A 24,849-nucleotide genomic window follows, 5' to 3' on the forward strand; every position below is an offset into this window, starting at 1 on the left:
GTATATTAAAATATAGTTCTCAAATGTTATCACCTTTGGAGGATATTGGATAAATGTCACTGCAAACAATTCAGAGAGACGGTTTGAATCTAAAATTTATTTTACAGTTCTGAATAACTGGAAACCAGTAGGGCTAAATTCTGCCTCGCTTTAAAACCTCTGGGTGAAGTTCTGCTTCTTATCTTGAATATTTTATGCACTGCAGTTGCCTTTACTGCTCAGGATGAGTGTAATAAAGCCTAGGTTGTTGATGCACTGAAGTATCTGGTCTTTTGTGTAAACCAGTCCCCTGGTTTTGTTTACCCCAATGCAAAAACCTAGGCATGTAATTTTTAAACATAGCAATGAATATTTAGTCTCTTATTACTGGAGTTGAAAATAAGTAATGTGAAATGATTGACCATAAGAATTCTATGGAGAAAACTTTAGCAAACCTCTCTAACATTTAGAAGGAGGTAACAGTCATAATTCTAATAACGGAACTGCAATATCCATACAATCAGTTTTTCCCCTAACACACAGTTAATGAAAAATATTTCCATAAATGCCAGAATAAAATGTTAAAGATATGTCACCCATCAAGAAATTCTGGAGATCAGTGGTACTTATATGTGGGCTTAACACCATGATTTTTAATGTAGCATATCTGTTTCCATGTAACAACTCAACTTGTACACACAGTTAAATAGTCAAATTGAGAGTGTATTTAGAACAGCTTTTTGCTATTATTTATCCTCTTAGACTTTTTATTTCTTTGATGCATTCAAGATCACCAGGCAGGGAACATGTCAATTTAAATTTGATACTGAATTTTAAGATTCAAAGCATTTGAGTCCCATGCCACATTTAAAAGAAAGTGGGACAAGACCACAAAGATATCTTTTACTTCTTTTAATGAGAAAATATTGATTGATGTCTAGCTTTCATGGAATGTGTACATATATGCCTACCTACTAACCATGGATACATGCTGTGTAAATTCTCTCTGTTCCCAGCTACCCCTGTAAGGTCCCCAGAAGAAATTCTGTTGTGTCTCATTCTTTCTTACTGAGTGTACTCCAGAGTAGAGCTTTGCCAGGACACCCTCCTGGCTCTTCTCATACCTGGACTATTTTTTTGTCTTTTGTTTTTTTTGCAGTGTAACAATTCCCCATTTACTTCAATGCTCTAGTGACTACTTCAATCACCTAATTTATAGGAGGACACATTTATTTTTTTAAAATTTTGTAACATATGAGCTATAAAATATGCCAGTAGGAACCTACCCAGTAGCTGAACATTACAGGGACTGTGGAAAGAACTTGGACTGTGACTCCTAAGTAAGAAAAAGCAGTTATTAATGTTTCCCTTTTTTGTGTAAAATGTTAAAAATAAAAAAGCACTTTTGTTTGAAAGGTAGAAGGTAAAAGCGTTAATGGTAAGAAAGACTGATTTAACAGTAACAGGCATAGAATTTTTTTTTGCTAATTAAGGATCATGGTAACATATCTTGTAGCATATGAGTTTATTAGGATTGGAATATTTTTGCTAAGTAGAAAGAAAACTAACACTTTTCATACTCAGATTATTTGTGAACCTAAGTATTTTGATTTTAAAAGTATTTGGTATGCACATGTACAATTAATTAAAATACCCATTTAATGTTACTCTCATATAAATTAATGTCATGCTAAACCAATGGAATACAGTATCTTAAGTTTACTTTTGGGTCATGTTTATCATATATATTTCATAAAGAAAGATGTAAATTAGCTCAAAGGTAAACAACGTTATGTTAACAATGGTTGTTAAACAATGTTTTCCTCAGTGTTCCCCAAAGCTATATTGTGTTAGGTTTCACTCATCCCATGGCTGAACTACTGAGGTTGTAAGTATAAGAAAATCTGTCTGTTTTAAAAAATAACTTTGACATTAGCAATAAAGAGAATTAAGTCCATGCTGTTCGGTTTCTGTTCAAACACAGATCTCTACCATAACTTTGTATGTGACAGGTTACAGGAATGAACACAACAAACACAGGAGATTAACAACAGAAGAAACAATAAACATTAATTAGGACTTCACTAAATAGTTACGCGCAAAACTATTTAAAAAAAAAATTTTAGATCTGGTTGTAATATTTACGCACATAATTTGTCATGCTTTAAAAAAATGTAACTCGATTGTTAGTAATGAAACTATTAATGCAAAAGATAGCAGAAAAAACCCTAGGAGAATTTCTTCTAAAATGAAGACCTTGCCAAAGCACTTGAATGTTTAACAAAATTATTTATCCTCCTTCTCAGTATTTTAAATAGGAAACAGGAGGGGAACCTAACTCAGGCATCTCTCTTACAAGATCTGATTAATATTATGTACATCAGCAATGGTTTGAGGTTAAGGATTACATCTACAAAACTATGTATATACCAAAGTAGAGCCTAAGCTGTATTATCCACCAATATGCTACTGGTCTCCTGATTAGTAGGTTTGAGAACATTTACCATGTTTTCCACAATAAGCATTGTATCTGGTTTCTATCCATTTTTACACTTCTGAGCAAATTTAACATAAACCTTAAAGGTAGCTGAACATTCTTAGACACTAGCTTTAGGAAGAAGGAGAATCAGCACAGAAAAACCTCTATACCCTCTTCAGAGGGTTTTACAGAGCAGAAAATAATAAGAAAGGTAGTTAGAATTAACTGAAAGATTTTCTTCAACAAAACAGTGAAGATTTGTATCACAGAACTGTGATGTTAATTATCTTTACAGCTTCTTTTATTGAATTAGCTTGATAGATTGTTTTACTGAGTGGATCAAAACACAGGTTTGTATATCAAATAGACCTAGGACATATGAGAACTAATTTAGTCTCACATTGGCTACCATTTCTTATTACTAGCAAGATCTCTTGGGCATTGCACAAACAAAGCCTTTCAACCACCAAACTGTAAGTTATCTCTCTGAGTTAATAATGCCTTACAGTGACTGGTAGTTTTGTTCAGCTGGGAGACTCCTTGCATCTTTGTTTCAAAACTATGCCATATTTAGAGGTTAAATTTTTGGGTATAATCTATTGCAGCCTGTGTTACAGAAAACAGTCTTTGAACTAAGTAGCTACAGCTTTGTAAACTGAGAAAGAGTAAATGTAGCCCATAGTCTTTATCATTAGGTGAACAGTAGGAATGAAAAACACTAAAACCCTTTTTTTTACACTTAATTGGGTGATGCCTGTATCTCTGGACTGTTGTAATAAAAGGGGACATTTTTATGGCACAAGTCACCAGATGGTGCTGTAACACACAATTTTAGATTTTTTTTTTTAACCAAGTGAGCAATGTTTAGTTTGTGGAGAAATACTGTGGTGTTGAATTTATGATACATTTTCTGGAGAGCTGTTGCAAAAATTTGAAAAAAAATTGCTCCTGTGTTTTTTCTTTGTCTATAGCAAACAGATGGGGCAGAACTGTTTTGTAAAAATTTCCCATTGGTGTTGAGGGAAATATCTGAAAGGGGAAGATGCCCAAAGGCTATTTATGATCCACACTGTGGTTGAACGATGTGGTAATCCCCAAAATCCCTGAGCTAACTCTGGGACCGATTCCAGCCTAGTCAAGGCATCAGAGAGGTTGCAAAGACGTTCAAGTATTCCCATTAAATGTCTGATGGTTGGAGTCTGAAATACTGCTTCTCCAGAGTCAAAATGATGTAGCTAAAAATGATCTAAATTGTGTTTACATAAATTGCATGCCAGCCCTTGAGTTCCCAAATTGGCCTACGTTATGTGTTGCATAAGGAGAATGACCCAAAGTATCTCCTAACATGCCATCCCGTGAGAGAAGAAAACAAAAACCATAAAGATGCTACTTGATGATTTAGAGGACTTTCAGATACACTAACAGATAGGTTGCTGTTATTCTAAATGAGCCACGATGATTTTAATTCCTTTATGGAGGTACCTGATAGGTCCATCTCTCTAATCCGTACTTCTGGATCCCAGCAGTTCTCTTGAATAACTCTAAAAACCTTTCCATCCTTCATCATCTTTGCCTGTCCCTGTGAAATGACATTTTTATATATTATAAATGTGACAAAGTAGTACATGCTAATTTATAGTCACTTGAGTATATTGTGCTCCCCACAGAAATTCAGTGACAGAATTTTTTTTTTTTTTAGGTATTTTTAATCAAAGACAATTTTAAAATAGTCATGAATAAAATAGTCATTTATAGTTCAGATTTATTTCTTCATAATTAAAAAATGCTTTCTTTTGCAATGTATATCATTCTGTATTTGTTTGGGAAAGATATCAGGTATCTTAATCCAAGTTTATCCTCAAACCAAATTTTGACCTCAAAACAATGCTCTAATTAAATATGTGCTAAATTTTCCCCTTGGGTATGTGTGTGTTCTTTTAAAGTCAATAGCATCCCAATGATTCCAGTAACTACAGAAATAATTGTGCAACTCTGTTAATTTCAGTCCAGTTGTTTCTTATCACCAGTGATACAGAGACAAAAGGAGACCTATTATGTTGTCTTCAGATTACATTTTCTTCATTGGGGAAAAAAAAATTATTGAAGAATTTGTATTGGGGGAAAAAAAACCCAAACAAAACTTAAACACAGTATAAAACCATTATCTGAATTAGTGTAATACCTTCCCCCTATGCCACCAATTGCCAGACTTACAAAGTTCAAAATATTATCAAGGTAATGATATTTAATACTGTTCCTTTAACTATGAACATGGAAACTTCCTTTTTAAACTTAATTTTTGTTTCATTTGAGAATTATCCAAAGAGGTTGACTAGGCTCAGTGTCATCACATTAAGCAAAGTAAATTATCTGTTACAGTTGTAGGTATGCACATGCTTCTGTGGACTTGTAAAGACAGACAAAACAGTCTTTCTGTTGGCTTACGCTTGCACAGATTGATGAGATACAATTCACCAATACTTGCAAGGCCTGAGTATTTCTTGGTTGCTTGAAGCTACTATAGGGATAAATGGAAATGGATGAAAGTCAGAAGACCCACACGAGCCTGTGTATTTGGGATGGGTAAGCGCAGTCATGCAGCAGATGTACTGGTCAGAGAACACACTGCATCTGCAGTTGAAAATTGAAAACCACATGAGGAAACACAGCAGCTATTCCTTCACCTTCACAGTAAACAGAAGCTAAGCGCAGGGCAGTCTTCTGTCCCCTCTGGAAAGGGAATTCTCTGTTTTCAAATGCCACTTTATTTTTCCTTGCAAAACTGGTCTATTTAGGATCCTGTCTATTTTTCTAAATAAAAATTCCTGTTAAATTAGAATAGGCACTGTTAGTATGCTAAAACAGAAACAACTAATAAAATTTCACTACTTCTCACAGGCTGGGTTTCTGTCTCCTTCTTCTGAGAAGTCAGACTGTTCTTAACCTTGAATTTGTTATTAACTTCATACATCATTCACAAATATATTGCCCTAATGAATATTTTAAAGCTCTTTTCAACAAATCTAACTCTGCTGCCTTGGCAAACTGTCAAGTTACTTGTTAGCTGTATCACAGGTTGTGAAAATTACTTGAAATATTACAGTCAGTAATGACAACTACATAGTCCTGATCCTCCAGTAAAATTGATTTTCCAACCTGACAGAAAGGTTTACTCTAGCCATACACTCTAATACATTAAAAAAAGATCAGCACATTGCTGCAGATTGCCTAATAAACAGAAAAATATTTGGGGTGTGAGTAGAGAAGAAGACAAGAGTAGAACTGAGCATTGCATCACAGATTAAATAGATCATGTGAAGTTTACTGGATTACCACTGGGAGTATTTCTGTGAACACAGGTGACTTAATTCTCTCCTCAAACCCAGCTCAGGCATAGCAGCTGACCTGCTCATATATATTTTCTTCTGCTAACACTGAAAACAATATTGGAGAGATTGTACTTTTATTAGCAATTTGACAGTGCTCATACTTAAATGCTGAGACAAACCTGCATCAGGGTTTGCAATGTAAGAAAGGTTTCTAATAAGCCACGTACTGTTCGCATTGAAGAATTAGTTGAACAGTTTGCTATTTTCATTTGCATTTACTGATTCTTTTTGAATACGCTACAGGTCAAGGCTGAGCTCACAGCATTGTATGGAGGCAACAACAAACTTGATTATGCAGGAAAGCAAAATATGATCATCTGAATAGATTTGTGCTTGTCCGTGTAAGGATAGAAAGATCTGGTCCAGCAACACTGTGACTGGCAAGTGAGTCATATTGCTATAGTCTCTAGACACTGCCACTAATCTGCACCTGGTATTTTTAAAATGAGAAATTACTTAGACACCTCAACTGGGAAACAATTCTCAGAGTTTTTTGCAGTATAAGAATGAAACGTAGATCAGGAAAAAAATTTCAGGCTCTAAAGCTGGATGCAGTGCTGAAAATACCATAAAAGATGAGATTTTTATTTCAAGGTGAACACAATTTCCTAAGGGCACAGCTGAAGAATTCTATTCTATTCTATTCTATTCTATTCTATTCTATTCTATTCTATTCCTATTTCTATTCATTATCTGATATTTAAGGCTTTAATTCATTTATGTGGAAATAAAGAGAGATTTAAGAATTAAGTCCAGCAGGCTGATTTGGTTCAGCAAGCTGTATTTAAAATTATTCCATAACTACTCAGTCACATACCAAATTATATTTCTTTAAAAATGCATGCAATTATTTTCTTCCAGTTTGACCCTGATGTTTTTTCATGGAGTGATATGAAATGCTTTTGCTTTTTTAAATTTTAAGAGTTACCTTCCCCAGCTATATTTTAGCTATATTTTATTTTGCCATGCACTTTTTTCATGCAACATTTTCAGACAGAAGCAGGCTAGACAGAATTCTCTGCAGAGCGCATAAGGCTATTATTGTCTTGCCACAAAGTTCCTTTGCAAACTATTTTTAGAAAGGAATTGTAGCATCAGACCTGTAACAAACAGCTAAGCTGCTAAAAATATCTCCAACAATTCTCTCCTTCCTGCACCTACCGCATATCTCAGAAGCTGTGCCATCCACACTTTGGTCGTGCAGGTGGCTTGTTCTCCCCTCCTATGCCTGCTCAGACTCAGATCTGAAATTTCAGCATATTTGTTTGCTCCTCATGCTCAGTCCCAACCTTCATATTCTCGTCCTTTTTCATAAACGGTTGTTAGGCATTTGACAGCATAGCCTTGCATGTTATAGAATGACAATAGTATGTATGTCATTAGGTTGCAATGGACAGTGTTGTACCCATTTATCAGCTTTTTTCAGTTAATAGAAGTATATATACAATCACAAAGAAGTATGATTTTGCAAAGTGACAAGGGGATGAGGGAATGTCTACTTCCACTGAAATTAACAGGCATTATATATTTAAATACTTCGGTTACCTGGAAGATGCAAGTCTTACTTCTCTAAAGACAATAAAAGTTGAATCTCTACAGAGAATGAATGAATTAGCCATCATAAAAAGAACCAATGAAGAAGATTGGGTACTATTTTCTTTATAAAGTTACCACCCTGAAAATGTTAAGTACTAAATCTTTCTATCATTTACCTGTCTAGTTTTCAGCATAGAATTCCTATGTTGAGATGGTGTCTGAATTTCAGAAGATGGAGACAGATTAACTCTTGGAAAACACTGTGCATACGCCTGCCATTACAGAACATAGCTGGGTTTAGCCAGTTATTTGCACTGTTCACATGCTTTAGGTGGGTCATGTGCTGACACTCTTTGTTCAGCTATTCATGCTTTTAATTTTGCATCTTTTGTCTTGCAGCTTACTATATTCACAATGTTCTTTCTGCTCTTATCTACCCAACCTCTGTTGTCTTTACATTTTTTCCTTAATTATCGGGCTAACACCTTGCACTGCTTTTACCCTTTCCGTATCTATACAACTCACAACATTCCTCTGGTAGGCAATTACAGATGAAGTTTTTCAAGTTAGGACAGGTACGTATGAAGTGAGGTGGAAAGTGAACTGAGGTCTCCTGAAACCTTTTTTTAAAGCCATCTTTCTACTCTTCCTCCTTCCAGAGACCAATGCCATTTGCAGCGACAGGATCTCCAAATGATTCCTAGGAGTGGGGAGCTGAGAGGTCACAGGAGGAAGCTGGCTTCCTGAGACAGCATATGAAATGGCCAGGGATATCTGACTGCAGTTATTATATGGTAACATCTTTAAAACTAGCTGGAACAAGTAACCTACATAGTAACATATAAAGAGAATTATTTTGCCATATCAGCCTTCCCTCTCTTAGGTCTTGTGCCTTCCTGTAAAAAAAGCACTAATACTGGTAATTTTTAATGCCCTTATCAAAAGGTAAACTGCAACATTTTGATCTTGCTTTCAGAAGTTTTACACCACTGTGAATGTCACTAAAATTACTGCTGATTTGCTCTACTCTGAGTGAGATCAGAACTAAACCTTTGAAGAAACCAGTTCTGTCCCTATCAGGGTAAATACATGTATTCTGCTCACTTCAGTACCAGCAAAATGGATTCTGAATGTCAGCATGAACTCATGGCACATGGAGGCATGTTGTTGCAGTTGTACTAATATAGCTCAGAAGTGTCAAAAAAAAGTGTTTTTGCAATATTTGAGTGGACGGTGATAAAAAGGTGAAGTAAAATCTGACCCAGTCTGCCTTTTACTTGCCAATAAACCTCACACTCCTACTTTTCAACATAATGGTCTCCAAATCTATGGATTGTCCTTATGGTTCTGCTACTTGTTCTCAGAAATTATTCTTTTCCTTTCATTCAGATGTGAAGACATTTTCACATCTGAGTTCTCTAACTTTTATTAAAATAACAGTTTCTTTTGGTTTTGCTTCTCATACAGATGACTGCATTTAACTAAAAAAAAATCTACATGTAATCTGCTTTAGGTTGGCCTATCTTATTGAAATGAATTCCTTAGAGCTATCCATTCAAAGTCTTAAAATGAGATGATGATGAAAAACAAATACTGCTTCATATTTGTCATGAATCTGAGTTTCATCTCTCAAGCAAAAAGTTCTACTGAGGTATATTAGGACTTGGAGTGATATTACTTCATAGAAGATAGACCTCTAGAGAAATCTGTATCAAAGACATAGCCAATCTTATTGCCACTTTGCTTTTTAATAGATTTACTGTGGGTTTGTATTCCAGATAACGACACAAGATCAGCTTAGGACACCAAACAGCCCAAACCTTGCAGTGATGATCCAGCTGTACCCATCCACCATATCCGTATCTCTGTGAAAGAAACAAGAAAAAGCCAGCGATAGTTACTCCTCTGCAAAATAATAAAAATCTCCATTCTTACAATCCAGCAGTACCTCATTCAGGAGAAACACTTACACATATGCTCAGCTTTGAGCATATGAGTTGCCCCATGAACTTCAGCAGAAGTGCAGAAGTTTACTGGACTGGGCTAATAGTGTTTGTAGATCTGAACTTTTAGCTCCCAGTTCAGCAACATTTTTAAGTCCTACAACTGATTTCAAAGTACTTGCAGTTGCTTACTATATTGAGGTTCTAACTGATTTTGACACAGATTTTAACATAGAAAAAAATATATCAAGCACTTGGCAGTATGAAATTTGGGCTGACAATTTTCCAAACTGTGATCAGTTAATCATTAGCACAAAGATGTATTGATTCCACTTTTCAGCTTTCATGATTCAGCAGCAGGGCTGAAGGTCAGTCTCTTGTTTATTAATATTTAAACAGCCAAGGGAAGCTAAAAAGGAGAAGCTTAGAAGCTCATTGATTCTTCCAGAGAGATTCAAAATTGTTTATGCAAAAACCCCAAAACCCACAAAAGATGCTGATTTCCTTTTACTTTCATAAATTATCAGATTAGAAATAAATGAAATCTTAAAATATCATAATAGACTGAAAACAGTGCTCAGAATTCCCATTTTGCTGTAAACAAACATTTCAAAGGAAACTGAGCAAAAGCAGGCATTTCTTTCACTGAAGTATAAACAATCTGAATACACTCCTGAATTTCCTGTGGTAAGAAATCATTACTTAATGACACTGTGAACTTTCCTAATGTAGGCATGCAGAGCCAAGCCTCCTGACTTCAGCCAATCAGAGATGCTAATGACGGAGGTAGCTATGTATATTCTATTTACATTTATAAATTTATAGGTTTATATATATGAATATTTAAATTTAGGAAAAATTTACGAATGACACCTAATGAGAATTTTAAGTTTTCACTAGTTCCATGCTAACTGCAGTTGTAAGCTGTGCAGAAAATGAGTACCTTAAGGGTACTTCAATAGAGAAGCTCACTGTTTCTGAACTTAGTTTCTTCTTTCTTCCCCTCAGTTACTATTTGGAGGTATTGACAGTGCTTTCTATGAATGTCTACGACATTCATTTCTATGAATTTTTATACTTTTTATGGGTTCCTAAGCTCTTAAGTATCTTGACAATAGAATTTTCTAGGTTCAAGGTTTAGTATTTATAAGACCAGAAAAAAGAAAACAAAGTTTAGCACTATGTGTGCGTGTTGGGATTCTCATTGGTTTTCCATGCAGGAGATGTAGAGAACTATGTTAATGGCTTGAATTTTCAGAGGACTCTAGGGAATTCTGAGAGTTGTTTTTTATTCTGGGTCCATTAACAAACCATTGAATCACTCAATCTTTAGAACAGAGGAAACAAAAACTAGCAGGTGGAAATTAACTTTTAAAAAATTGGTATTTACCTCTTTATCACTGTTTAAATAAATGCAACACTGGCCTACAGAGTCTAACAGTAGTAAATTCAGACTTGATGTATGGCTGTGAACATCAGAAGATTTTTAGGGTGATTTTTATCTCAGTGAATTTATTGCCCTTTTAAAGTATATACAGACAAAAAAAAAAAATCTTTGGAAATCATGTAAAATCAGAATGAAGGGATTTTATAGATGTTTTTATAGGGATGTTGCACAAACAAGGACAAAACAATCTGAAACAAGCAAGAGTAATCTGTCTTTGTAGCCTGGACATTTAAACTATCCATTTAAAACAGACATAATTGTTCTAAAAAATATGTCATCTCATCTATATTATTGAGTGTATAAGTATTTCTCATTGTGGAGCTCTTATTACAAACAGGAAGTTCAAACAGATATTTAAAAAGACCTTCCTAGGTAAATGAGGAAACAAACATTCTTCTCCAGGAGGTTTTGTGTGTAATGGTGCTATTTTTCAGTACTAATGAAGAAATAATCCTATGTATGTTCTTAATGCCAGGTTTTCTCATTACTTTTTCCTAATATGCTGTTTACATTTTCCGGCTGCTCTCTGGCTAATATTGAACTGATACTTGACTCTCTTGTTTAAAAACACAGAAACACAGAGCTAATACATATGAAACACTTACCTGAGAACTTGCTATCATCAATCTCAAAATAATTAAGTGAAAGAAATGTACAGTGTAAACCAGAGTTTCAGTTAGTGTGTCAGATGCCCAAGAGCATGGCTGAAATAATGGTATTCTTTTGTTGTCAAGCACAGGCACAATGAAATCAAATGGTTCCATACTACTGTCAGACACAGGGATTGTTCATTCAAACTACAACCAACACAGAATTACAATAAGGAAAGAAGAAACAATACAGGTCTTCTCTTTTCTACTCTGATTTTGTATCATGAATGGAAACATTAAAGAGTTATAAAAAATAGCTATCCTGGAAATCCAAACACAATTTTTAATTGCAAATAATTTAATATATATGTGTGTATAAACTATATATAAATATAGTTTCATGTGATCATTTTCAGTACTCTTTGTGGCATTGGAGATGTGATCCCTTATAAGTCAAAAAGTGATCAGACATCTCTATATTGAATTGTGATTTTAATTATTTAGGAAATAAATCTAAAACCTAATTCAGAATGAGGTGACTACCTGGATTTTGATAATCTGAAATAAGAAAAGGATTAGATTTATTACATGAAAACCTAAATGACACTTTCCATTCTCAAATACTTTTTAAAAGACCATGAAAATTATTACAAGAATAAATTCGTCATTGAAAAATAATAATAATACCATGCAAAGATTCAGAGTTGACTTATAGTTTCAGTGTTCTGACAGCTGAGATTCTGGGTTTTTATTACAATATACTACCTTCTTTCCAGTAACTGAAAAAATAACAGATATTAGTAAAATCATCATCATCATCAATTAACTGTACTTCGAGTGACCACACTCGAAGTTAATGATTTTCATGCCTGTGGGTATATAATGTGAATTACTTTTCTCTTAAGTAACATTAATCTTGTCTAATATTTGCTTATTTCTCTTATTTAAAACAACAGTGAATACCATTTGGGAACCTGACAGCTCTGGTTTTATCAAGACAGTGGAATTTACACCTCATCATCTGACAATTTTAGGTCTCACAAAAAAACAAGCAAAAATATAACTGCTTCAGACTAAATAAAGAGTGGGGAACAGAGCCCAGTTTTCCATCCCTTTCTTATTGGGACTCTTGATCTGAAAAATAATGCAATACAAGTATCATATACCTGAAAAAAAAACCCAAATTAGACAAAAATCTAGAAATATTTATAACAGAACCCTTCATTCATTGTTCTTTCAAACATTACATTGGTAGAAATGGTTGCTGATAACAAGGCACTGAATAGCTAAACTCTTATTACCTTTTTTAGGTCAGGCCATTCCTTAGGTAGAATGTGGCTATGAATATCAATTTTCATTTCTGAAGTATCACAGGAGAGATACTCCTTCAATGAAAGTGTTTTCTGTGTAATTGCTACTGTCCTGCCTGTCCCTGGTTCAGCAGGTTATTAACTTTGGCTGCTGTTCAGATCCACCTGCTGCCTTATCAGGAGAGCTTGGTACAGTGGCCAACCAGGCAGCCCAAATCCCAGAGGAGTGTCTCTCTAAAAAAACAAAGGCTTGTAGCAGAAAGTCCCTGTTAATGCATAAACTACAGCTGACTGAGGGCAAAGGGAAAATGTATGCTTATATTGGCACTATGAAGGGATTTATTTTACACAGAATCTAAAATGAAAGCTTATTTACAGTAGAAAATAATTCAGTAAAATTGAATTAAAATAAATGTATTAAACATGATGACTTGAATGTCCTCCTTTCTCCGTCTTAGACTCTGAAATAATTTGTAGAGAGCATATAATATACTCTTGGTAGACAGGCATACCTTCTCATCTACTCTCTTCTCTTTCCCTTGTATTTTCTTTAAAGTTACACACACACACAAAAAAAAAATCACAGAAATACCAAATTGTTGCCAAATCTATGCTCTGCACTTTATTTGCCCCTTTTGATTATTGGTTCACTTAGGATATTTACACATGCTACTGCATACTGGTGCTTACAGCCTCTTAAGTTGACTCAAGATCTGGCAGGAGAATGGTTCCGATTACCATAGTAATTAATGCTAGTGGAGTTCATCAGCTAATACAGCAAAGAGTGCCTGCATCCTAAGTTAAGCTTAACTGGAGCTAGCTCAGATTTTCTGTGAAAATACTCAATTTAGTATTACACTTCTTTCCTCAAGATACCCTTGTCTTTAATTTGTGTTGTATTTTTCTCTGTAATTTCTTTCCTCTATAGTTTTATTTCAATGTCTGCTACTCACATGGTGTCTTCTTGCAAAAACTGGTTAACTATTTCATAATTAATTTGTTTCTAGTGAAAAACACTGATTTTTTCAAAACTAAATGCCATTATGAATCTTGCAACTTGAAATCAAGCAACTTGAAAAACAAGTGGCCCATTGTGTTTCATCCTTCTTTTGACTTGGTAATTTTGTTTGGACTTAATAAAAAAAAAAAAAAAAAGGAGGACTCTTGTATTTCCCTGCTTGTTCACTCATTAAGCAAGTCTGCTTCTGAATTGGTGAGTTAACCTTCTTAGAGATATTCTTCAAGTCAGCTCCTTGTGACTGGGTTGGTTGTTGCTTGATGCTGTGGTTCTCTGCAATGTGAGATCACTGAAGACTGAATGTTCAAAAGAAATAGGAAGCAGCAGCTTTGGAAAGTATTCCCTAAATAAAGCAGGACAACCATTAATTCACTTTAACAGATAAAAATATGGGATTGAAAATATAAATTATTTCTATCTCAAAATCAAAACCAATCTCTTCATCACCAATCTGCTAGGTTAAGCAGCAAATTTGCTGTCTTGCTCCCAAATGTGACAGCTACGTTATATGGATCTAGCACTACAGTGTTAGCCTGTTGGCAAGCAATGTTCCTGCATATACAACCACAGAGATAAGAAAGAAGTATTGATTCAGCTGTGGATACTGCATCACGAATCCTATGAATCCACAGACACAAGGCAGAGTTAAAGTGAGTCTTCCAACAAACACGTCTGGAAGACAATTCCCTATTTAAGCATAGAAAGCAGACATCCTAGTGAAGGAGAGGGGCAGGAAGATATTTGTGTATCTGAATAGTGTGACACCTAGTTTCTTCTCTTAAGTCCCCATTGCTGCAGGCTACCATGCAGAGATCACAGCATTTCTTCAACACTGTGTTTTACTTTTCTCAGCTCTAAAAAAAGATTAGTTAGTTGCTGCTCCCAAGACACAGCTTAGCTTGCAAATAGTGCAGTACTCCCACATCGCATTTAACAAAATACCTCATTTGGAAACCATACCAGTCAAAGGCAAAATTTGTATCCATTTCACTTGATCAAAGCGACAGTAAGACATCTGTCTATATCTGATATGATCCATTGGACCACCAGCAGAAAGACTGTCAGCGGCTACAAACAAAAGCATCTTCAGCTACTCAGGCACTCAACCTACTGCATGGGTCTGAAAAACACGACACCTCCACCGATGTCCTGGACAATCTGCCTGATCATAACAGTGAGTGACTTATGCCTCTCAGTCTCTATGCTGAGTTTGTTTTCCCATGGCAACACGATGGCTTTTAGCATGGCCCTTGCTATCTGTCTCCATATGGCTGTGAATTTCTGGAGTGTGACACAGAGGTGCAGGAATTGCTGACAGGAGACAGGAAACCTGCAGCTGTGTCAGATGGCCCTACATGGACAAAACTGAGCTTAAATTCACTGTGCTCTGTCAGGCAGGAAGTCATGACCAGATGGAAATTTTCACATGCATGATGTCTGGGGCAACAGAAACTTATCTTTTACCATTTGTGGGCCCATATAAGACCTGAACTGTAGCCATTCTTGGGCTACCCACAAATAATTTACATCCTAGACCACTTGGATGAGGCCACAAAGCTGGTCAGAAAAAAAAGGAAGAGAGCAGTCAATGAATGTACTTGGAACATCTGCTAAAATGCATACAGACTTCTTCCCAGCCAAAAGTAGCTTCCTGCATCCTTTAAGATGGGACATGCATTAAGATGGCATGCCCCACCTGCCTCAGTACACTTATGCATGGCATACATGTCTTTAAGATCACAGGCAGAAAAACATGCTTTTATTATGGCCATTAAAAACCAAACTGCATTCTTGATTTTGACCAACTTCCCTTATTATTTTGTGCATGATCTGATTTCTGTCTGTGTGGTTTTAGACTGGGAAACATGATGAACAACTCCTTCAGGACAATTTAGGTACACGCTATTCAGGCCAAGGCTGATTTCAGATATGCAGACACAAGTCCAGCAGAACTACAGGGTTTTATTTCACTATAGGGACAAGCACTAAAGTGAAAGCAGTGTTAGATGTAGAGCATTAAATGCTCTTTTCCAAAGCTCTTTAGCTGCTTTTCTGAAGCAATTACAGAATCTGAGATTTGGAGTCTTCAGGCTGGAACGTCAGGGTCCAATTCTGGCCTTTGTTTATCAGGGAGAAAGTATTGCCTTTTATCAGTGGGAAAACCATAAAGAGCATTCTTCAAAAGAGCATGCATCAACAAACATTGGAAAACTGCAGACAGCTCTGCCACATCCATGCTATCAAGGCAGCCCATTTTCAAGTAGGATGAACAACAGAAACAGAGAGGCAAATTCAGGATGCTGATGTTAGAAAGGGCTAAAATACTTGTGCCAATTTTTAAACCTTCAGTTTTGCATGTTATTCTCTGGCACCTGCTCTTTAAATTGCACATTTGTTTGTGCAAATTGGCTATTTTTACACATGTGCACAGCTTTGGAAAAACAAGTGGAAAAGTCTTTGTGCTCTGTAGCTAAGATGAAGTACTTAAAGAATATGTGCCTTTCCAAATGAAATAAATGTTGAGCAGCGCACTTATATTGGTTGCTTAGCAACAGGTTGTCCTTTGGCTGTGCTGGCGACTGCACTGGTCCTTTGAGACTGCCATTACAGACCTTCTTGGAAATGTCACATTTGGAAAGGATGCAAAGTCAGTAATTCTTTTTTTTTGGTGTGGTATCAAATAATTAAACCGCTCCTATTAAATTAGCCTAATCACAGAACTTAATCCTCTTCTGGGACTCCAGAGAACACAGACTTTAGTGGAAGTGATATGGTTTCCCATCTACAGGGAATAACAATGGCTATGATTTCCCTTCCAATGAGGAATAATGTTATGCAGTTCCTATGTAGCACTTTCTGTACGTAGATCTCAACTGCTTAACAGTGGATGCTATTTTTGACAGAAGACATTAGTATACCTAGCGTAGCTACACGAGAAGGACATGTCCTGCTACAGTTACACCAGTAAAGTCCTTAATGAAGATGTATCCTTAAGAGTGGGTGGAAGTATGATTCCCTGTTCTTAAATGCCATGTACCAAACAGTCCAGTGTGACTGTCTAAAGTTCTGATGACTTGCATAGCTAGCTGGATTGCAATGTCTGCATTTCATTTAGACACATTTACAGAACGCAGTAGAAAAGGTACATACATCTCCAATCTAGAGCCGACTAAATCAGCTCAAGATGGCAGCAGTGCCAGTGTATTCATCATTAAATACTGAAGACAACTAGATTTTTCATTTTGTTATTCAAATGCCTTTGCAGAAGCAAACAACTGAAAGAGCCTCTGTTTAGACAAACATCAGAGCTGATGCTGGTCTGTATCTGAGGCAGCTTAGCCTTGTGGAGAAGTTGGGATTTTTAGCTCAGATGTGATGCTGTACTGATGCATGTCTGATGCTTCCAAGACTTAAGCTATTAAATTTGTGTAGTGAAGCTTCATGGTTGTACAAGCGCAGGATGTAGGCCACACCAGGTGGTCTCTCTATTAGACCTACCGCAGCCACCACAGTTGTGTCACTAAAATTGATAGTGTAAAGGTGGCCAAGATTGCTGACGCCTTTGGCAGCACACTGCACTGCTTTGTGACTACTACCTAGCAAGAGTTCTGATGAATCACACAGCGGTGAAAGCAAACAACATGTCCTATGCCAAATTCCTGACCATTGCTGTGTTCTCTGCTGTGTAAGTGAAGCCGTAATAAATTCTCATTTATTTTCAGGTTTCTAGAAATTATTACATTGTTGAAACTCAACTCTAAATCAAAACAAAAATATATGGCTATCTTTCAAATAATATAATTATTTTCTTAATACACTAAAACTTCAATTCTGCAATTTACAATGCATTTATCTTGCACAGAAATGTTCTATCAAAAAAGATAATTAAATAGATATTTTCCAAAATACGACTGCAAGTAAAATAGATTTTTTTTTTCCATGTGTAGACACAAACAAATAAAAAAGACTCTATTTAAGCATGTATCAGGCCAAGTGTCACTCTCATGCAGTGGGAGCAACCAGACAGATACCAGTAGCATAAACGTGGGCCAGAAAGAACAGATGGAATGAAGCTTACAGATACTGATATTAAAAAGTCATCATTTTCAAGTTAATGCCCCATGGTAACATCTGAGATTGTTGTAATTATTTAGAAGGTTGGTGTCTAAATAAATAAATAGTAACTGTTGCCAAATGCTGTCTTAACTTTTTTTCCTGTGTGCTAGATACTCAAATCCCCACCTTTCTCTCCTTGCAGAGGCCTATCTGTGCCACTGTTTGGGTTATCTGATTATTTTGGGGATAAGAATGGTCTTCACAGAGCTTTTATTGCTTCAGAAAGGAAGCCAAGGAACCAACAGAAAAAATTAGTATCTGAATTTGTTCAGCTGCTTCAACAAATTCCTACACCTTCCTCTAGAACTCTGCAGAAGTGTGTTTATACCTCCTCCACATTACTAGGACTGGGCTAATGAAACAGGCTTATTCCTGGTCCTCAAGGCCTACTTGAGCATGAAGTTTTATGTTCTATCATTTCAGAGTAGCTGTCAATCCGTCACCAAAGAGATCTGCAAGGGACTAAGATGAAACCCTGGCTCCGAGTAGGTGTTGTGCAGATTGTTAGCCATAGCTTTAGACAGATGATGCATTTACTGAGTTTCTGAGAGGCAGGAATATTGAATATTGATACCTGTAGATTACAGCAGTGAGTGCCAAAGCAAAGACCTTTCCAACTATGCAGATGTTTATGATGCAAATGTTTAGGGTTTAGCACTGCAGCTGCATTTATTCATTCATCTGGAGGCGGGAGTTTGGCAGAGGAATGTTTCCACAGAGGATTACTAGAGGCTGCTTTCACTTGCTGAGTTCAGATATAAATATTTTTCTGTCTTTAAGTTTCAGGATTTGTTTTTCCACATACATTAATTCTAACATAGGATTTATGCTTCAAAGCTGTTTCTTTTGAAATCCACAAGATATGAGAATTATGGACCAGAGTGAGAATACAGTTCAGATTATCACAGGAATTAAGAAAGATACAAATATTGAAGCTTTCACTCATTCCCCTTCTTCCACAGACACCATACCAGCAATCAAAGCAAACTGATTAATAATGATTAGCACCTTAATGCAAACTTTTCACAGAAAATGCTGTCAGTTAGAAGAAACACCAGCTGTTGCTGGGGGATGATAAGGAGATAGTCACAATACTCATACTCTCCCACTGGTGTCCCCGAGTGAAGACTAGCACTATGGAGGATCACATGATGGTTGGCATTACTTCAAGCAAATCTAATATGAATACTGCTGGAAGTATTGCTGTGTTATCTGGTCTCAAGTAAATTTAGAGTTGAATCAGAAGGTGATGCTAAGGTCAGACTACATTTCTGTAACACAGAAGAGGCCATACTGCTGCTCCACAGGCTCAGAAATGTTACTCAGTAAAGGTTTGCAGAATATCCTATTAGCAGTTCATTGTATTAAGGTAACTTAATGAGTAACTACTCAACACAAAAAAAAAGGGTATTACTAGGTAAAACCAGCTCTCCTAGCAATTTGATTGAAAAGTGATATCCAAACTGAAAAATTCTGACTAGTAAGTGTTAACCAGAAAGCAAAGTTGGTGCCTATTTTCTTTGCAAATTATCTGATAATTTCTTTACTCTTCAGCTAAGGTGATGAGTGCTTAGATTTTGATATGTGAATATATACAACGGGATTACAGAATCACAGAATCATTTAGGTTGGGAAGGACCTTTAAGATCATCAAGTCCAACCGTTAACCTAACACTGCTAAGTCTACCACTAAACCATGACCTTGAGTGCCACATCTATACATCTTTTAAAAACTTCCAGGGATGGTGATTCAACCACTTCCCTGGACAGCCTGTTCCAGTGCTTGAAAACAATTTCAGTGAAGAAATTTTTCCTAATATCCAATCTATCACTAATCTTCTATCTGAAAGTTGTGCCCCATCTTTACTAGATGTAGCTCTCAACTCATCAGATGAATCTCAACAGATGAATTTTTTTTTTTTTTACACTTCAAAGTCTTAAAAATAAAAGCATGGTACAAATAATAACTCGGTCCAAATGAAAGCTCCGTTCCAAAATACAAAATCAAATTAGTAATCTTTCAAAATTCTGTATGAATTTCAATCTGCTCTTACTAACAAATAATTTAGAAATATGCAGTAAGACATTTACGTAACAGGTAAATAAGCATAGTTACATGGTTGACGTGCCCACTTATTTCAAGTTCTAGTACGACAGTGGCTAGGACTTGGATGACTTTAGTAAACCAACCATGCCAAGCAACATAAGACTCTGTATTAATAACACAAAACACTTCTAGAAATAATGCTTCAGCTAAAAGACAAGTTTTGCAAATCCTGGTTACTCTTACAAATAACTATTATCCCAAAGCCAAATCCATCATTGACTAGAAAACTCCATTAATTTGGTGGGCTTACACCATGATTGAATTCAGTCACCCAGGTCTGACCATTTTATTTTAGCCTGTGAGTTCCACAAGTGAAATAGAAAAGAATATTATTTGTTGTATTGGCTTTTCTCCTTTAGAGGGGTACTCATTAACAATTTTACCACAGCTTTTAAGAAAGATTTTTTGTTTCCCCAATAAGACACCTTCAGTTTGCCTTTCCTAGGGAGAGTTCCGTTCTAAATGGAAACATGTGCTTTGATTCATGTTCACTAATAAATATTTAAATCCACGCTTAACTTTAAAACACAGTATTGGAATTGGTAGCATTACTAATGGTAATCACTGCATTCATACCTGAGCGTTCACCTCAGTCCTGCTTATATTTACATGCAACAAACTCTAGTAACAATTATATGCACACAAAGAGAGCACAGAAAGAATGGCTTCAAGATTTTACCAAAAACATTGTGGAGTGAGTCCAGACCACTAACTCAGGGACTCCACTGAAGAGTCATTCTGGCTCCATATGCTCCAGCAAGCATAAAAGCTCCACCAAGTTACAGTCTTAAAGCGTGTGTCTTCAAAAATGATTCAGTAAATTTATACTATGGTCACAGCTAAACAATCATGTTACCATTTAAAAAAACAAACTTATTTTCCTGCAGACACCTGTGCACTTCGATTTACAATTTGTGCCATACACAATCCAGAAAAAAGACTTAATCCAATGCAACTATTGATGTATGAAGAACCAACATCTCAACTTGAATTCTTTTCTCAGCTATCATACTTCGCTTCCTCTTGGGAAAAGGCAGCTACTGTCTTTCTCTTTTTTAAGTCCAACATTTGGAACTTAACAATGTCCTCTCAGGATGGACAACCTTCTTCACAATTACTAAAAAATGATCCATGGCTTCCTGGTTGTGTTTAAGCATGCTTTACTAATTTGCTTGCTTTTTTTCCCTTTATTTTCTGAAAAAGATTAAGAAATTTGCACTTTTTTGGTCACAGCTACAGCCAGGACTGTACAGCAGATACATCAAAACATATGTTCACTTCTGAGTTTGATGGTCATAAACAAAGCCACTTCCTAAGTAAGATGTATTTTCCCCTTCAGGACATTGTCACTCATCTCAACTCAGTATTTCACATTAACTTTTTAATGATCTAAAATATTGCAGATGTTTTAGAAGTACTCTGTTATAATTAATGATTTTGAAGCCAATAGATGGCCCACTGAAGTCACCAGGAAATTCAGTAATTTCAGAAGGGATCTCTCAAGCAATAGTTCAAAAAGTAGTTTTGAGCCACTGGAAAGACAGAGTAATTTAAATGAGAAATTACAGGTAAACTTTGTCCAGAGTTCAGTAATTAAATGCAAGGGCATTTAGAGTGCTGGTTTTGGATTATGTCTGATTGCCTATGTCAGTACGGTGCCTCAAAAAACAGCTGCGTTATAAATCATAAATTTGTTAATAATGTTTATGCAGCTCACTGTGAATACTACAGGTTGTGATTTGTAGTGCATTAAGTGGAGCACCACACAGTGATTGCAATATATACACAGAGCACTTATTGATTGAAACAGATTTTGCCTGCGGTAAGTGACGCAAGCTTGTGCTGTCTGATTTTGTGGCCGATGCTGCAATGTCAAAGTACAACTGGACTGAACTGCTGCTAAGTACGGTGGATTCATAATGAATGTTTGACACATTCATATAATTCATTGGATGGTGAATGGGTCTCTTAAAATTCCTTTGTCTCTATTAATACAGCATTTTTAGGAACAGAAAAAAATACACTCTTCCAAATATCCATTTTTCTAATATGCTTGCTCATCTCCACTGTATATTCTTAAACAACTGGATATATTAAAATCTCCTGGTGACTTGGAGCATTACCATTTGAATCGCAGTGTAGTATATATACTTCAAATACTAGGGTTTGTACGTTGATTTTCAGGAAATGCTCACCACTTACCAAATAATAAAGGAAGTCCTTGTCACTAACCTTTTTCATATGAAAATCTGCTAATTAATAATAAGATTTGATACCATTTGTGAAGCTCTCAAGTGTTGGATCCTAATAATGGAATACATGTGCTTACAAAAATTAACCCGTAATACAATTAACAATACTTAATTTCTAATGTTACTAATCAACTAAAACCTACATTCAGTCTCTTAATCTCAAGTGACAAAAACAAACCAGTTACTCCAATTCAGTGAAACTATATCCTAGTCTATACTTGCAGTTTGTAGGTTATGCACAGTTATTGACTTTTAAAATTAGTCTGTTCTATGTGATTCTCTGTAGTTCACTCAAAATCTCAGAATTTGTTTCATTCTCACCTGCATTACTTGATGCATACTGCCTCTTTCAGACACTCACCACCTTGCTAGCGAGCTGGCCAGGAAATAGCAAAGGAGGGCTACCACAGCAAGATGGACCCTCTGCTATGTTCCCATGGAGACGTTGTATTTAATTCTTTTATTGGTTTGGGGGAGTGTGTGTGTGTGTTTGGTTTTGGTTGTTTTTTTTTTTTTTTCTTACCCCATAACATAAAAACCATGTATATTGCAAGTATATTTTGCCCTTTGGGAACCAGAAATAATAATGTTCAGACATCAATGTCTGGATGCCTACAGCTGGGTCCAGTGGAATCACAAGTATATCAAGACCTGTGCTGCCTGGAATGAGACAGGATCTCCTACTGAGCCAGGTGCCAAGTATTTGTTCCTGCCTTCTCCTTCCTTCACAGCCTGGCTGTTAGTCACTGACTAGAAGTACAGATACCACAGGATGCTACTGTAACTCCAAACGTATGCATCCCCCCCCCCCCCCCCCCCAGCTGGTGGTGTCTCCCTCTGTTCATAGCAAAAAACTGGAGAAGAGGAAGAGCAAAGGCCCCAGGTAAATGCAAGATCTTGCAAGAGTAGAGTATGAGCCTGAATTGGTTGGAATAAGTAAATGGTCCCATACCTCAGCATGACAAGAGGTGGCAGACATTGCCACCAGCACTAATTTGTGTTACAATTTCCATCATACAGCAACCTAATGCTGAGCACATTCTGGCCTCTGCAACATGAGCTGGGGGATTAAGAAAGGAGAGATTAGTGTTGGGAAAAAGATAGATGCCTGTCCAAAATTTTCTGATGCCCACTATACTGATCTAGGCTTCCAAAAAGCTTAATAGCATTATGGTAGAAGGCAAATATCGTGACATTTTTTTATATCAGTGTTACAGAAGGGTTGAATTCTATTGACCATCATAGGCAAATACAAAGCATCAACACTTCTATGTCAAAAAAATCATATATTGCATTATCTACAACCATGCGCCGAATAGGACAATTAAAATTATAGTTTTTTAAAGCTCAGGGGTAAGTAAAATAAAGTTTTAAATAGAAAACAGGAACAGTTTAATAGCCTGAGTTTATGGCAATGTTTTTGATAAGCTTTTACAAGTGGCATTGGTATGTCCTCTTCACAAAAGTCTGATTCAGAAACAACCTTAAGCAAAAGTTTAACTATTTTTCTAGTATGTGTTTGACCACCATGAGAATTTAAAAGACCTGTTCAATACTCAGCTAATATTTACATGTTTTCTTGGCCTTGGATGCTTTTCCATCATTTGCCCATGTTAATGGAACTGGTTCATCCAGCTTGTATTCTACACCTCTTCTCACAGTTATTATATTAGATTACCCCTTTCCAGCCTGGAGCCTCTTACATTCTACATAAAGAATCAAGAAAAAAGGCAGCTCACAATATGGAATGCTGGGAAGTATATCCTAGATAACATGTATCTGATGAGCAATTTGATGAGCCCTCTTTTGTGAATACTATCTCTAGTTCTGGAAGACAAGTTTTAAACGAAGGACCATCTCTTGTCTTTTCCCCCAGAATACAGATTTAAAATTAATATCTATCTACCTACACACAACAGCACTCATATAAAAAATACCAAGCTTGGCATGAAAAATCTGTGCCTTCCTGTCACTACATTACTCTCCCTCCATGGTTCCTCTTTTGCTCCACCTCTGGTTTTGATATCTGCACCTGTTTCATTTCCTTCCTCTTCACTCCCCAGATCAATAGTGTTGCTTCTTTCCTCCTCACATGCCAAATCCTTGCCATTGCTTTCTTGCTGCTGGGACTGCTGATTTCTTTAGTCACCACAAATCTTGGGATTAAAGCAAAAATCCCACTGATCAGTTCTTTTGAAGGTATTAGACCTTTGCTCCAGATCAGATGGTGCTTCACTGGTCAGGAATTCAAATTCTAGAAACTTCACTCTTGAGTACCATATAATTTTGTAAGGGATTGCTAATAGTTCATTTCATCTGGGTGGAAGAAATAACAGCATATCTATATTTAAACTTGGAGTGATAAATTATTCTGATAATCTATCCTGAATTAGCCACCAAATAAAAAAATACTCATATGGTGCTCTGCATTTTAAAGCAATCTTCAGCACTGCAGCTTTACTTAGGACATTTTCTATCACTTCAGTTGAAACCATATAGCCAGAAAGGAAGCAATTTGCAGCACTGAAGTCATTCTTTAAATGTTAAATGTAGAAAAGGTTGGAAGAGTTTTATTCTAAAAGACACATTGCAGACAATATCAGATATTGTTGCCATGGTTGACTTCCTTTATTGCTTTGAGTAAATCCATATTTGATGCATTAAGGATGGATTGGGTTACTGT

At 36.1% G+C, this 24,849-nt stretch overlaps 1 protein-coding gene across 4 annotated transcripts in view; it reads right to left on the minus strand.

The window, feature by feature from the left end:
* ACMSD (aminocarboxymuconate semialdehyde decarboxylase) overlaps window positions 1-24,849 on the minus strand; it is a 48,705-nt gene that overhangs the window by 12,614 nt on the left and 11,242 nt on the right. For 2 of the 4 annotated variants that reach the window (XM_074910356.1, XM_074910354.1), the window contains exons 5-6: window positions 9,204-9,248; window positions 3,941-4,037 (exon numbers count right to left, since the gene is read on the minus strand). In XM_074910356.1, the coding sequence (XP_074766457.1) occupies window positions 3,941-4,015 (75 nt within the window). In that variant the 5' untranslated portion in view covers window positions 4,016-4,037; window positions 9,204-9,248. Of the gene's footprint in view, window positions 1-1,265; window positions 1,316-3,940; window positions 4,038-9,203; window positions 9,249-12,664; window positions 12,722-24,849 lie in introns of those variants that run through there. The other 2 variants (XM_074910352.1, XM_074910353.1) reach the window with 2 other exon arrangements.

Source organism: Athene noctua, chromosome 7, assembly GCF_965140245.1.
Source record: "Athene noctua chromosome 7, bAthNoc1.hap1.1, whole genome shotgun sequence".
NCBI classification, from domain to species: Eukaryota; Metazoa; Chordata; class Aves; order Strigiformes; family Strigidae; genus Athene; species Athene noctua.